The sequence below is a fragment of the Callospermophilus lateralis genome, chromosome 14 (assembly GCF_048772815.1).
Source record: "Callospermophilus lateralis isolate mCalLat2 chromosome 14, mCalLat2.hap1, whole genome shotgun sequence".
In the NCBI taxonomy this organism is placed as follows: Eukaryota; Metazoa; Chordata; class Mammalia; order Rodentia; family Sciuridae; genus Callospermophilus; species Callospermophilus lateralis.
The window spans coordinates 56,296,865-56,311,561 of record NC_135318.1 but is presented as its reverse complement, the minus strand read 5'-3'; the positions used below and the strand labels follow the sequence as shown (position 1 = coordinate 56,311,561).

Below are 14,697 nucleotides of genomic sequence, written 5' to 3'. Positions count from 1 at the left end.
ATTTTTTATTTTAGAAATGTACTTTTAATTGTCCATGAGATTACAGTAGAATTCAAAATTAAGTATAAGTGCCAGGTACTATGGTGCACATCTACAAGCTCAGTGACTTGGAGTGCTGATGCAGGAGGATTGCAAGTTTGAGGTGAACCTCAACAATTTGGTAAGGCCCTAAGCAGCTTAGTGAGACCCTGTCTCATAGTAAAAATTAAAAAGGGCTGGGGATATGGTTCAGTTGTTGAACACTCCTGGGTTAAATCTCCATACCAAAAAGAAAAGTACAGATTAATGTAAACCACCATAGGCAACCATAACAATTGAACTTAAACCCCATACTAAGTTAAGATTCTTTATATTCACTCAAAAATTTAAAACACTCAATTAAACATTGTGGATGAAGAAATTTCATTCACACCTTTTAGGTTTGATGTTGCTATAATCCTCAGATTTCTTAAAAGTTAAAGGACTTAATGTTATTTGGGAGTATTGTGAAGAGAGAAGGAGTACCTGTATTTTAGGCCATAAAGAATTGCCCATAAAGAATAAATTTAAACAAGTAGAGAACAGCAAGTGGCCTGCTACTTTTGCTCATAAAAGGCTAATAGTTCAAAAAAAAATTTTTTTTAATTTATTTGAAGTATTAGAAAGCTGCCAGAGCAACCAAGATTTGAAAAGCTGCGATCTTGTTGAGAAAGGAAGCTCACTGCAGCTTTCCTTGGGGCATTTGCTGGTTCTTGGAATAAAGCCAGGTATAAGAAGCCGGGCAGAGACAGTTGCTAAGAAACAGAGAAGCTATTGAGTTTCTAGAAAATTTGTTTAGATGAGAAGACAAAAATTAAAATTTTAGGTTATCAGGGAAGTCTTGATTTGAAGGGCCAAGATCCCAGAGAACAGGAACACTAAGGAAGTAAGCTCTATGTAGTTAATAACAATGTATTGTATTTTTGAAAATCCCTAAGAGTAGATTTTTAAAATTTTTTTAAATATTTTTTTGGGGGTTGTAGATGGACACAATGCCTTTATTTAATTAATTAATTTTTTTTTAATGTGATGCTGACTGAGGATTGAACCCAGTGCCTCACACATGCTAGGCAAGTGCTCTACCACTGAGCCACAACTTTAGCCCCCAAGAGTAGATTTTAAGTATTCCCACCACAAGTATGATGTGAGGCATGTGTTAATTATCTTGAGTTAGCCATTCTGCATTGTATACATATTTCAAAACATCATGTTGTAAACTATAAACATGTACACTTCATCAACTAAAAATAACTTACTTAAAATAGTGGAAGTAAACCTAACACTCAGGTTCTTCCTGGACGGCACCTGCTCATTCTTAGCTGTGTAAGGTAGAGGCTAAGAAGTCAAATAAAAGGCAGTTGGGAAGCAGAGTTAGGGCAGTTTTATAGTGCTGGAGTAGGAACAAAGACTATGGTTTAGGATGTGAGCTTCAAGAAATATTTAGACTCTTGATTGGGCTCTGTATGTGTGTATGTGTGTGTGTGGTGCTGGGAATTGAACCCAGGGCATCAGGCATGCTGGGCCAGTACCTTACCACTGAGCTACATCCCCAGTCCTTGTTGGACTTCTGGGAAAACTAGAGCCTTGAAATGGGGCAAACAATGCTTACAGAACTGTAGTCCAGTATTGAATTAGTTTAATTCCATTAGACTGAGATGTTGCTAGAAAATATGATGAGTCCTTTCTGATATAATATAATCCTGAGTTGCTAGTATCCATCATTCAGTCAAAAATTACTAGATATACCTTGAAACCAGACCAAGAAGAAATAGGACAAAAAATAAAATTAAAAAAAAAAAAAACAGTAGATAACTCTAATATCTAGATAACCTAGATATTAGAGTTATCGACTGGTTTGAACCGAGGACTTTACTCAGGCTAGGCAAATGCTTTACCACTGAGCTACACTCCCATATCTTATAAATTAAATTTTATTTTGGTGCTAGGTATTGAACTCAGAGGCACTTTATCATTGAGCCACATACCCAACCCTTTCTGAGACAGGGTCTCGCTAAGTTGCTGAGGCTGCCCTTAAACTTTCGATCCTTTTGCCTCAGCCTTCTGAGTTACTGGGATTACAGGTGTGTACCAGCATGTCTGGGCTCAGACCTTTTTAAAATTTTTTGGTTTGAGATAGAGTCTCCTAAATTTCCCAAGCTAGCCTCACACTTATATCCTCCTGCCTCAACCTCCCAAGTGGCTGGGATTATAGGTGTGCATCACCATATCCAGCTGAATTTGTTCATTACATTAATGAGCAAAGACAGTTTAAAATGTTTTTATTAAGAATCTTTTCAATGTCATGTACAACCAGAAGAATGAGAAGTTTTACTCCATTTTATGTATGATGTATCAAAATAATTTCTACTGTCATGTATAACTAATTAGAACAAATAAAAAAAAGAATAAAAGGACCTTTTCAAACTTACACAAAAAGTACAGGAAAGTGGAGAAAATAGCATACCATTAATGATTTCTTTGGGGGCTTTAAGAATTACCCATGGAATGACCATCCCTTGTTGCATTACAAATATTTTAAGACACACCTTACATTGTTAATATGTTAATCTTATCAACTGAATAACTTCATTTTTAAAGGATGTAGAAATTAAGTTTTGCAAGATGAAAATAATTTTAGAGACTGGCTGCACAATAATGTGAACTAAACTTAAAAATGGTTAAACATAAAAAATGAATTTCATGTGTATTTAGACACTTTTTTAAAATTTTCAATGCTAGGGATCAAATGCAGGGCTTTATATATGTTCAGCAAGTGTTCTACCACTGACCTACATTCTCCAGCTCCATAACCACAATTTTTATTTTTTTGGTGTATTATAATTATACATAATAGATTCATTGTACATATTTATACATGCACACAATGTAACAAATATAATTTGATCAGTTTTATTCACTAGTACTTACCTTTTTCCCTTTCTTCCTGATTCCCTTCCTTTTACTAGTCTCCCTTCATTTTCATGAGACCCTACCCACCCACCTGTTTTTTCCTTTTTTTAAACCCTAGCTTCTGCATATGAGAGGAAACACAGGACACTTAACTTTCTGAGTTTGGCTTATTTCCCTTAACATAATGCTCTCAAGTTACTTCTGTTTTCTTGGAAATGGCATAATTTCATTCTTCTTTATAGCTGAATTAACTTCATTAAACTCCATTAAGAGAGAGAAAGTAAAAAGATGTAAAAATCTATAGCATTCAAAAAATGAATAAGAGAAAGCCAAACAGATATCAGACAAAATGTGCCTTGTAACTTAAAACATTACTATACATAAAGAGAGATCTTTAATTTCTATCAGGAATATAAACTGACCTAAAACCCTAATAACATGTTCTCAAAATAAATGAAGAATATTTGACAAAACAAAAGGAGACATACCTCACAATCATGATGGAAGACTAACACTGTTCTCTGGGTAGCAAACAGAACAACACAAAAAATAATCAGTTAAGATATGAGAGTTTCAAACACAAGATTAGCAAAAACTTTGCCCAAATTGTTGACATATATAGAATGCTGCACTCAATAGAAATATTTATTCTTTTCAAGTGTACAGGGGACATGTACTAAAACAGACTACATGCGGGATCATGAAGCAACCCTTAACAGATATCAAGGATTGAAATCATTGAAAATATTGGGGAGTTTGTGGGTCTTTTTTTTTTTCCCCCTGGGGATTGAACCCAATGCCTTATGCATGCTGTACCACTGAGCTACACTCCAGCCTGAGAATATTGTTTATTGACTGCATTAGGATTAAATTAGACATCAGTTACTAAAACACAATGGCAAAACTCCATGTATTTGGAAACTAAACAGTGCTTTTCAAAAAGACATGTGGATTGGGCTGGGGCTGCTCCTCAGTGGTAGAACAAAAGAAAATAGGTACAGAAAATTGAGAAAAAAAACCTTATCAGACTGCAGTAAAATTATGACTTTTTCTTCATCAGAAATGTAATTTACAGTGAAAAGACATACAGAATAGAAGATCATTATATAATATATATAATATATAATTATATATAATAGAAGATAATTATAATTTATGACAGGATATATAAAGATCTACAAATTGGCAAGAAAAAGATAATCAGAAATTGGAGTAGGCACCTTACAGAAGACAATAACCAAATGGTTACTAAACATGAAAAAAGTGTTTTAAACTTAAACCACAATGAAATAGCACTGAAATCCACTAGAATGGTTAAAATGATGAATACTAGCTGGTGGGAAAGTAAGTTTAAAATAGTGTCTTTCAGTGTCTACTAAATACTTACACTCTTGACCCAGCAATTTTGCCTTTGGATATGTTCCAAAAGACATTTAAAAGAATCTTCATAGGTACACTATTTATAAAAGTCAAAAATTGGTATTAACTCAAATGTCCATCAACATTAGAATGGATAATAAATTCTAGCATATTAACTTAATGGAAAACCATGCAGCAATGAGATTGAATAAACTGCTACTATACTAAACATGAATGAATCTCACAAAGAGAAAAAAGAAGCCAGATACAAAAGAATAAAATCTCTGTGATTTAAAATAGAATTTATAGGACTGGGGATATGGCCCAGTGGCAGAGCACTTGCCTAGCATGTGTGAGGCCCTGGGTTCAATGTCTACCTCTGCAAAAAAAAAAAAAAAAAAAAAAAGCTTATAAATTATAAAGCTGAATAACAGGTAAAACTAATCAGTGGCAACAGCAATTAGCATAGTGGTTAAATTTGGTTAGGAGAGCAATTAGAAGTAAAGGGAAACTTCTAGGACACCAGTGTTCTGATTCTTGGTCTGGGTGGTAGTTACAAATTATGTGTTTATTTTGTGAAAATTTGTTGAATTATACATACATGATTTATGTATTTTCTGTATTAATGTTATATTGCAATGAAAAGTTTGCCTGAAGAAAAACCAGAAGCCTCCTCCTTTGTCAAAGACGTGATCGGGTCTATCTTAGGTCATCACAATACTTACTAAGAAATTTCACATTTTAAATGCTCAAAATTTATTAATAAGCAGCAAAATTAGATGTAATGAGTAAATATTTGTATGAATGAATTTTGGCATTTTATTTGCAAGTTTAAAAAATTAAAACTACAAATAAGACTTAACCACAATTATTGTTAACTATTGTAAAAGGTACTCTAACTTTGTGAAGTTTACCAATATAAAATCTAAGTCTAAGCTGTATTAAATTTTTCGAGTAAAAACTTCTGTTCTTTAAGTGTATCACCAATACATCTGTGATCACAGGCCAACTGTGCAGGAAGATGGAGGAGATGTGATCTATAAAGGCTTTGAAGATGGCATTGTACAGCTGAAACTCCAAGGTTCTTGTACTAGCTGTCCCAGTTCAATCATTACTCTGAAAAATGGGATTCAGAACATGCTGCAGTTTTATATTCCGGAAGTAGAAGGTGTAGAACAGGTATTTTGAGAGTTTGGATTTAATTTTAAGATACATGGGAAAAGAAATCTATGACCTGACTCTTTCTTCAAGGGCAAGATCTTTGCAATTTCTATGACTTAAAAATTTTTTATTTTATTATTCATTTGTTTAATCATTTTATTAGATAAGTAAATAAAATTATTTTTATTTTATTAGAGCATTATAGTATTTGGGTTCATTTTGACAAAATCATACATGCGTGGCATTTGATTTCAATCCCCTATTCTTCTTCCTCTACTGATCTTCCTTTCACTTATTTATTTATTTATTTTTATTGGTACTTTCTACATATACATAAAGATGAAATTCCCCAAGGTATATTTATACATGCATATAATGTAATTTTGTTAAAATCATTCCTTATTTCCTTCCCTTTCCTGTCCCTCCTCCCTCCTCTTCATCTCCTTCTATTCCACTGATCTTCCCTATATCTTTATGATATTCAATCCCAGCCCCCATCTTCTTTCCCTTATTTTGTTCTAGCTTCCACATAGGAGAAAAAGCATTCAACCCTTGGTTTTCTGTTCTGGCTTATTTTACTTAGCATGATTTTCTCCATTTTCATGCATTTACTTGCAGATTATTTTATCCTTCCTTATAGCTGAGTAAAACTCCTTTGTGTGTGTGTGTGTGTGTGTGTGTGTGTGTGTGTATGTATTAATTACATTTTCTTGATCTGTTCATCCATTGATGGACATCTGAGTTGATTCCATAATTTGGCAATTGTGAATTGTGCTACTGTAGACATTGAAGTGGATGTATTGCTTTAGTATGCTGATTTTTAGTTCTGTTGAATAAATACTAAGGAGAGGAAGAGCTGGGTCATATGTGGTTCCATTCCTAGTTTTTTGAGGAATCTCTACAGTGCTTTCCATAGTGGTTGTACTAATTTGCAAGTCCTACCAACAATGTATGACTGTACCTTTTCCGCCACATCCTCACCAGCATTTATATATTTTTTGTGTTCTTGGTAATTGCCATTCTGACCAGAGTGATGAAATCTTAGGGTGGTTTTGATGTGCATTTCTCTGATTGCTAGAGATGTTGAATATTTTTTGATATATTTTTTACCATTTTTGTTTCTTTTTTTGAGAAATGTGTTTTGTTCTTTTGCCCATTTATTGATTGGGCTATTTGTTTATTGGTGTTAAGTTTTTTGAGTTCTTTATATTCTGGATAGTGTCCCCTGTCAGAGGAGTAGCTGGACAAGATTTTCTCCCATTCTGTATATTCTCCCTTTATGTTCTTAATCACTTCCTTTACTGTGCAAAAGCTTTTAATTTAATGGCATCCCACTTATTGATTCTTGGTTTTATTTCTTGAGCTTTAGGAGTCTTGCTGAGGAAGTCAGTGCCTGCACACCTATATGATGGAGTATTGACCCAATATTTTCTTCTAGCAGTTGCAAGGTTTCTGGTCTAATTTCTGAAGATTTGATCCATTTCAATTTGACTTTTGTACAAAGTGTGAGAGAGGAATCTAATTTCATTCTTCTACAGTTGGATATCTAGTTTTCCCAGTATCATTTGTTAAAAAGACTATCTTTTCTCCAGCATATATTTTTGGCACCTTTGTCAAGTATGTCAGATGGCTGTAAGTATGTGGGTTTTTTTCTGTATCTTCTATTCTGTTTTGCTGGTCTTCATGTCTATTTTGTTTTTGATGCCATGCTGTTTTTGTTACTATACCTCTGTGTTATAATTTGAGATCAGGTATTGTCCTACATCATTTTTCTTGTTCAGAATTGTTTTGGCTAATCTAGGTTTTTTCTTCTTCCAAATAAATTTAAGGACTGTTTTTTCTAGTTCTGTGAAGAATGCCATTGGTATTTTAATGGAGATTGCATTGAATCTGTATATTGCTTTTGGTATTATGGCCATTTTGATGGTATTAATTCTACCTATCCAAGAAAATGGCAGGTCTTTCCATCTTCTAAGATCTTCTTCAGTTTCTTTCATTGGTGTTCTGTAATTTTTATTGTAGAGATCTTTCACCCCCTTGATTAGATTAATTCCCAAGGGTTTTTTGTTTTGTTTTTTCAGGTTTTCCTGATTTCTTTCTCTACAGAATTGTTGGAACATAGGAAAGCTGTTGATGTATAAGTGTTGATTTTTGTACCCTGCTACTTTTCTGAATTAATTTATCAGTTCCTGAAGTCTTTTGGTAAAGTTTTTTGGGTCTTCTTAAATAATAGGACCCTGTCATCAGCAAACAGAGATAGATTGACTTCTTTTCCTATTTGTATCCTTTTAACTTCTTCTGGTTAGAATTTTAAGAACTATATTGAAGAGAAGTAGTGAGAATGGACATTGTTGTCTTGTTCCTGGGTTTGCTAATATTTAATTTTATATTGGTCTGTAGTTTTCTTTCCTTGTTATGTCTTTCTCTTGTTTTGGTGTCAGGGCTTTATTAGCTTTTTAGAATGTATATGAAGTGTTCTCTCCCTTTAAGTTTCATGGAGTAATTTGAGAAATACTGGTGTTAGTTCTTTATTTTTTTTTTTAGAGAATTTTAATATTTACTTTTTAGTTTTCGGTGGACACAGCACCTTTATTTGTACGTGGTGCTGAGGATCGAACCTGGGCCGCACGCGTGCCAGGCGAGCGTGCTACCGCTTAAGCCACATCACCAGCCCATGGTGTTAGTTCTTTAAAGGCTGGTAGAACTCAGCTGGGTATCCATCTGGTTCTGGATTTTTCTTTGTTGGAAGGCTTTTAATTGCTGTTTCAATTTCATTACATGATTGGTCAGTTTAGGTTTTCTGTATCTTCCTGGTTCAATTAGAGCAGGTCATATATATCTAGAAATTTGTCATTATCATCTAGATTTTCCAGTTTATTAGAATATACATTTTCAAAATAGTTTCTAATGATCCTCTGGATTTCAGAAGCATCTATGGTGATACCTCCTTTTTCAACTCTAATTTTTTTTTTTTATTTGGATCTTCTATCTCTATCTCTTTTTGGAGGCAGGGGGATTGACTAAGGGTTTATCAGTGTTATTTATCTTTTTGAGAACCAGATCTGTTGCACTGATCCTGTGTTTGTTTTTATTCTCAATTTCATTAATGTCAATTCTGATCTTAATTATTTCCTGTCTTCTCCTGAGTTTGGAACTAGTTTATTCTTCCTTTTCTAGGGTCTTGAGCTAGAATATAAATTATTTATTTGGGATTTCTCTATTTTTTTTTTAATGCAGGTACTCAATGCTATAAATTTTCCTCTTAGAACTGTTTTAATATTGTCCAAAGATTTTATTTTGTATCTCTGTTCTAATTTGTTTCTAAGAATTTCTTGATTTCTTCACTTATTTCTTCTGTGTTCCATTTTTCATTTAAAAGAGTATTGTTCAATCTCCCTGTGTTTATGTTGTTTCTATTATTTTTCTTGTTGATTTCTAGTTTCCTTCCATTGTGATCTGATGGGATGCCTGGGATTATATCAACCTTTTTGTATTTGCTAAGACTTATACTGTGACCTAGAATATGGTCTGTTTTGGAAAAGATTCCATGAGCTGCTGAAAATAAGGTAAATTCAGCTGTTTAGGGGTGGAATGTTTTGTAGGTGTCTGTTAGGACTATTTGATTTATAGTATTACTAAAGATGGTAATTTATTGATTGATTTTATGTTTGGATGACCTATCAATTGGTGATAGGGTATGTTGAAATCACCCAATATTATTGTAATGGAGTTTATCTGGGATTTAATGTCAACAAGTATCTCCTTGTTGAACTGTTCCCTCTACCAGGTATAGTGGCCTTCTTTGTCTCTTCTGATGAATTTTTTCTTGAAATCTGCTTTGTTAGATATAAGACTAGCTACTCTTGTTTGTTTTGGGACTCATTTTGGTGAAATATGTTATTTTTCATCTTTTTACCTTCAGCCTGTGGGTATCTTTGCCTATGAGGTGAGTTTCTTGCAAACAGCATTTTGTTGGATCCTGTTTGTTTATTGATTCTGCAAATCTTGGTCTTTTAATTGGGGAGTTGAGACCATTTACATTCAATGTTATTATGGATATTTGTAGTTTTCTGCCATTTTAATTTATTTGCTATAATTAATTCAGTCTTGATTTTTGGTTACTCTTTTAGTGCTCTTCATCTTAAAATTCATTATTTTAGAAGTTAACTTCAGTGTCTACCATGTGACAGGCACTTTCACAAATATTAACTCATTTAATCCTCTAAAGTACATTAAATCATTCCCATATTGTATATAAGGAAACAGTCAGAGATCATACTGCTGCTCTGACTAGGAAAATTCTGAACCATCATGCCATTGTATAGATAACTTTTTGAAATCTTTAGTTGAAGGAGCTCTACTGCATCATTTATCTACTTCGTGTTCATATTCTCTCTCTCTCTCTCTCTCTCTCTCTCTCTCTCTCTCTCTCTCTCTCAATTTTATTTTATTTTTATTTTTTTGGTACTAGAGATTGAACCCAGGGTCTAGCGTATACCAGGCAAGAGCTCTACTATTGAACTACATCCCTAGCCCTAATTCTTGTTCTTAATAATGCAAGCAAGAAAATCATCAAGGAATCACACTTTATTGTATGGTAAAAGAGAGTACTAAGTAGGTTTATAGAGCTTTATCTATAACACAATGTCAGCATAATTTTTCTGCCCTAACATGTCTAAAAAATATAGAACAGCATCTTCTCAGCAGTCATGGTGATTTTTACTGCACTGATTCTCAGCCAGGAAGTATGGGCTTTATGGAAAGAAGTTATAAAGGAGAAAATAACATTTTGAAATTTGAGAAAACTTCTCAAATAATTCTGTACTCTTGGGGAGAGGGTGTTTCCTCCCAGCTTCTTTGAGTAGTAATAAGAGATCTGAGTAGTAATAAAATCTATCCTTTTGGTTCAGTATATGCCATCTTCTCTTTGAAGTTCTTACCACACCTCTGCTTGAAATTTAAAACTCCTTTGGTCCAAAGCTGCTTTCTGTGTGTCTGTTTATGTGTAAGTTACCTGAGAGACTAGAAGTTAGCTCTAGGTCTTCATATTTCTCTGCAACAATTAACCTATGTCTAAAAACACCCTTTACATGGTTTGTATTAGATAAGTACTTGGGAATAGTATTCCAAACTTAGGGATAATTCTGCCTAAAATAGAATTGATTTACAAAATCTTTGGAGTGAGTGTTGTTCTGATTGGATTTAAATTATTAAATTCCTTGCAAGTAAAATATCCATTTCTATTCAACCCAAAGGACAAACAATCAAATAATTCTTTTGCCATTGTTTGTCACTTATCTCAGATCAGAACCAAGTTCATCAAGACTTTATAGCCCTTTACTCTTTTTTTTTTTTTTTTTTTTTTTCCTTTTGAGATTGGAGTCTCACAATGTTGCCTATGCTGGTCTTGAATTCCTGGGCTCAAGCAATCCTGCCTCAGCCTCCCAAGTAGCTGAGACTACAGATGTGTGCCACTACACCTAGCTCTTCTAGTTTTTTGTTTCTTTTTTTAACTTATTTTTATTCTTTTTTCCCCTGTATGCCTTTGTTTTTTAAATTGCTTTTGTTGACAGTTCAGTGGCTTGACAAAAAAAAAAGGAACAGGGGCTTGGATTGTGGCTCAGTGGTGGAGCATTTGCCTAACATGTGTGAGGCACTGGATTCAATTCTCAGCACTGCATTTACAAAAATAAAATAAGAGTCCATTGTCATATATATATATATATATATATATATATATATATATATATATATATATAAAGAAAAGGAACATTTTTATTCATTTGTCTAGGGTGGAGTGATGAATTGACTGTTGGATTGTAAACTTGAATTGTTAGTAGGTGTGGTGGTGATAAAAAAACACTCATGGATTTATATAGTTCTTTTCCTCACCAAAGGAGTTGGTCTTTCTTACCTGAGTAATATATTAGTTCATCTAAAGATATTCACCTTTTCATTTATTTTTCTGTAAGTATTTATTAGTATTTTTTTCACTAAAAATCTTCATTTTTAAAAAAGTTGAAAATGAGGGGCTGGGGATATGGCTCAAGTGATAGTGCGCTTGCCTAGCATGCATGAGGCACTGGGTTTGATTCTCAGCACCATATAAAAACAAAATAAAGATATTGTGTCCAACTACAACTAAAAAATAAATATTAAAAAAAGTTGAAAATTATTTTTTATTTGAATCAGACCAAAATAATTAATTAATAATATGGCTTTTTTTTTCTTACTTTTTTTAGGGATTCATTTTTCTTTTTCATTTTGGAGATACTAGGGCTTCATCCTAGGGGTCCTCTACCATTGAGCTACACCCATAGCCCTTTTTATATTTTAAGACAGGGTCTTGCAAGTTGTCCAAGCTGTCCTGAAACTTGTGATCTTCCTGCCTCAGCCTCCTGAGTAGCTGGGATTAAAGACCTGTGCCATTGCACCTGGCTTCTAATAATAGTTTGATTTACCTCCTCAGGAAATGTTTAAGTAAATAAGATACTTTTGGAAAAAGAAACAATTATTTATTTTAGTCTTTTTTTTTTTTAAGGACTAAGGATGGAATTCAGGGCTATGCATATTGGCAAGCACTCTGCCACTGAGCTAAATCCCCGACCCCATTTATCTTGGTCTTATGAGATATGCCAGTTAATCATTTGTAGTCTTAGCACAGTTGACTCTGTTACTGGAAACCTTTTTTGAAGCATGGAAAAGAGACCAGTGCTTTAATTAATCTGTATACATTTTACTATGTCAGGTTATGATTTAAACTTTGTTTTGGGGGGGATGTTGATATTGGATTGCCATGTGTTGTTATAGCCTATGTCAGAAAGGAAAGTAATACTAAAATTTGGAAAACAGCAATTTCTAAACCTTTTCTTTATTCTTAAGTTCTTTCTCTTTTTGGTTTTAGGTAATGGATGACGAATCAGATGAAAAAGAAGCAAACTCACCATAATATAATCTGGCATTTCTTTGAGTACAACAATTGGACTTATTGATAATATATACCAAGCTGTTGTTATTAATATGCTAAGGAACTTGAGGAGTAATAAAAAAAATGCCCATTCCTCAGAGAATGATATATAAATGTTGCATGTTTGCTTTACCTCACATGAATTATTTTTAACATCCTGAGTCATCTTCTGTACACATGGATTTTGTCCAGGGATATTTTTATTTTTGTTCCTCATTTCTCATGGTGCCTTCTTTGCTCGGTATATGAAGCAGTGTTTAAAATACATTTTTCCCCAACTGATTTACTTACAGTTTTTATACAGAAGTAAATAAGGAGAATGTTTTTAAAATATTCTAAAATGGATTAACTTTTTTGTGAGATGTCTAAAACTGTTTAATGGTTCTGGTTTTAAAATGTTATCTGGCTAGTAGCCACCAGTGTAACAGCATATAACTTCTTGATGAAAGACCAAAAAATGTTTTTATATTACAACTTTTAAAAAATCACGTTGGAAGCTAGGGATATAGTTCAGTGGTAAGGCAGTTGCCTCGCATATTTTTTTTTTAAGAGAGAGAGAATTTTAATATTTATTTTTTAGTTTTCGGTAGACACAACATTTGTTTGTATGTGGTGCTGAGGATCGAACCCGGGCCGCACGCATGCCAGGCGAGCGTGCTACCGCTTGAGCCACATCCCCAGTCCATTGCCTGGCATATTTGAAGCACTGGATCTGATGCACAGCACTACAAGATAAATAAACAAACTGAAAATTCAAGGACTAGACACACTTTCAATTGGTTATAAGACAGAGCTGAATTGAGAGAAACTGCAGAATCTCAGAAAAAAGGGAGAGAGAGAGAGAGAGAATGCTTTGGTCTTTCTTCCATTATCTTCTGATTCAGAGAGCCATACATTATTTTTAAAATGTAAAAGCTGTATTAGTTAATACTAGTTTCTGTGTCATGTCAGAAATTTGAAGTTATTTCTTCACCACAGGGGTTACTACTTTTTGGATAGCCAAAATAACATATTAGCCTTCCCTTCTTTTTCTATAGTAATTCAGAGGTAGAAGTTCACCAAAAATACCAGGGAGGTGGTGGGGATGCAAATAGCAATGATACATTGCATTTACAGGGATTAAGATAGATTTGGAGTATAACCATCATTTGACCCAACTATCCCCACTCCTCAGTTTATACCCAAAGGACTTAAAAACAGCATACTGTTCATAATACCTAAATTGTAGAACCAACCCAGATGCCCTCCAGTGGATGAATGGATGGGGAAACTTTGGTGTATATACACAATGGAACATCACTCAGCATTAAAAGAGAATAAAATCATGGAATTTGCAGGTAAATGGATGGAGTTGGAGAATATAATGCTAAGTGAATTAAGCCAGTCCCCAAAAACCAAAGGCTGAATGTTTTCTTTGATGTGAGGATGATAACTCATAATGGCAATGGTGGGGGAGCATGGGAGGAATGGAGGAACTTTAGATAGGGCAAAGAGGAGGGAGGGTAAAGGAGAGAGCAAGATGGTAGGAATGACAGTGGAATGAGTTAGACATCATTACCATAAGTACATGTATGAAGACACAAATGGTGTGAAAATACTTTGTGTACAACCAGTGACTTGAAAAATTGTGCTCTGTATGTGTAATCTGAAATGAATTGCATTCTGCCATCATGTATAATAAATTAGAATAAATAAATAATTTAATAAAGAAAAAAACAGGAAGAACTCTTTAACAGTTGTGAATGTTGGGAATTAAAGTTTTTATTTTTGTGTTTTGGTTCATAGGACCAGATGCTAAAGTTGGAGAATTTACTTCCTGGGCTATTACAGATGAATTCAGGCAGGACACTGGATATTACTTTGTAAGCTACCTTAACAAGACTTTTATTTGAGGCTACAAGAAATTGATATTTTGAGAGAAAAGTAATTAAGAAATCTTAGATATGGCCTAGAATAAGGGACTAAGTGGGTGGAGGATTTGATTATTAGAAGACAGGAAATCATGAGATGGAGAGGGCAGTGTATTAGAAAATTAGCAGCCATGAAAAATGAAGAAATGTGAAGAAAGAACATTGTAGGCATAAGGAGCAATGCATTCAGAATCAGAGTTATGAAATGTGTTTGGGAACTGGAAAATGCTAAGAATGGCTTAAATGTAGATGTGCTTAGCTAGAAATGGTGCAGAAGTAGCAGTGGGCAGTGTGGAGAGTGCTGCACAAACTCCTGGTTGCCAACCCAACATACATCCCCAGTACTTGCTAAGAAGGCCCTCTTAGTTACCC

At 33.9% G+C, this 14,697-nt stretch overlaps 1 protein-coding gene across 4 annotated transcripts in view; it reads left to right on the top strand.

Moving 5' to 3' along the window:
- Nfu1 (NFU1 iron-sulfur cluster scaffold) overlaps positions 1 to 14,148 on the top strand; it is a 34,387-nt gene extending 20,239 nt beyond the window's left edge. For 3 of the 4 annotated variants that reach the window (XM_076832668.2, XM_076832671.2, XM_076832670.2), the window contains 2 exons: positions 5,292 to 5,466; positions 12,353 to 14,148. In XM_076832668.2, coding sequence (XP_076688783.1) covers positions 5,292 to 5,466; positions 12,353 to 12,397 — 220 coding nt within the window. In that variant the 3' untranslated portion in view covers positions 12,398 to 14,148. Of the gene's footprint in view, positions 1 to 5,291; positions 5,467 to 8,887; positions 8,976 to 12,352 lie in introns of those variants that run through there. The other variant, XM_076832669.2, reaches the window with a different exon arrangement.
- The last annotated feature ends 549 nt before the right edge of the window (positions 14,149 to 14,697 follow it).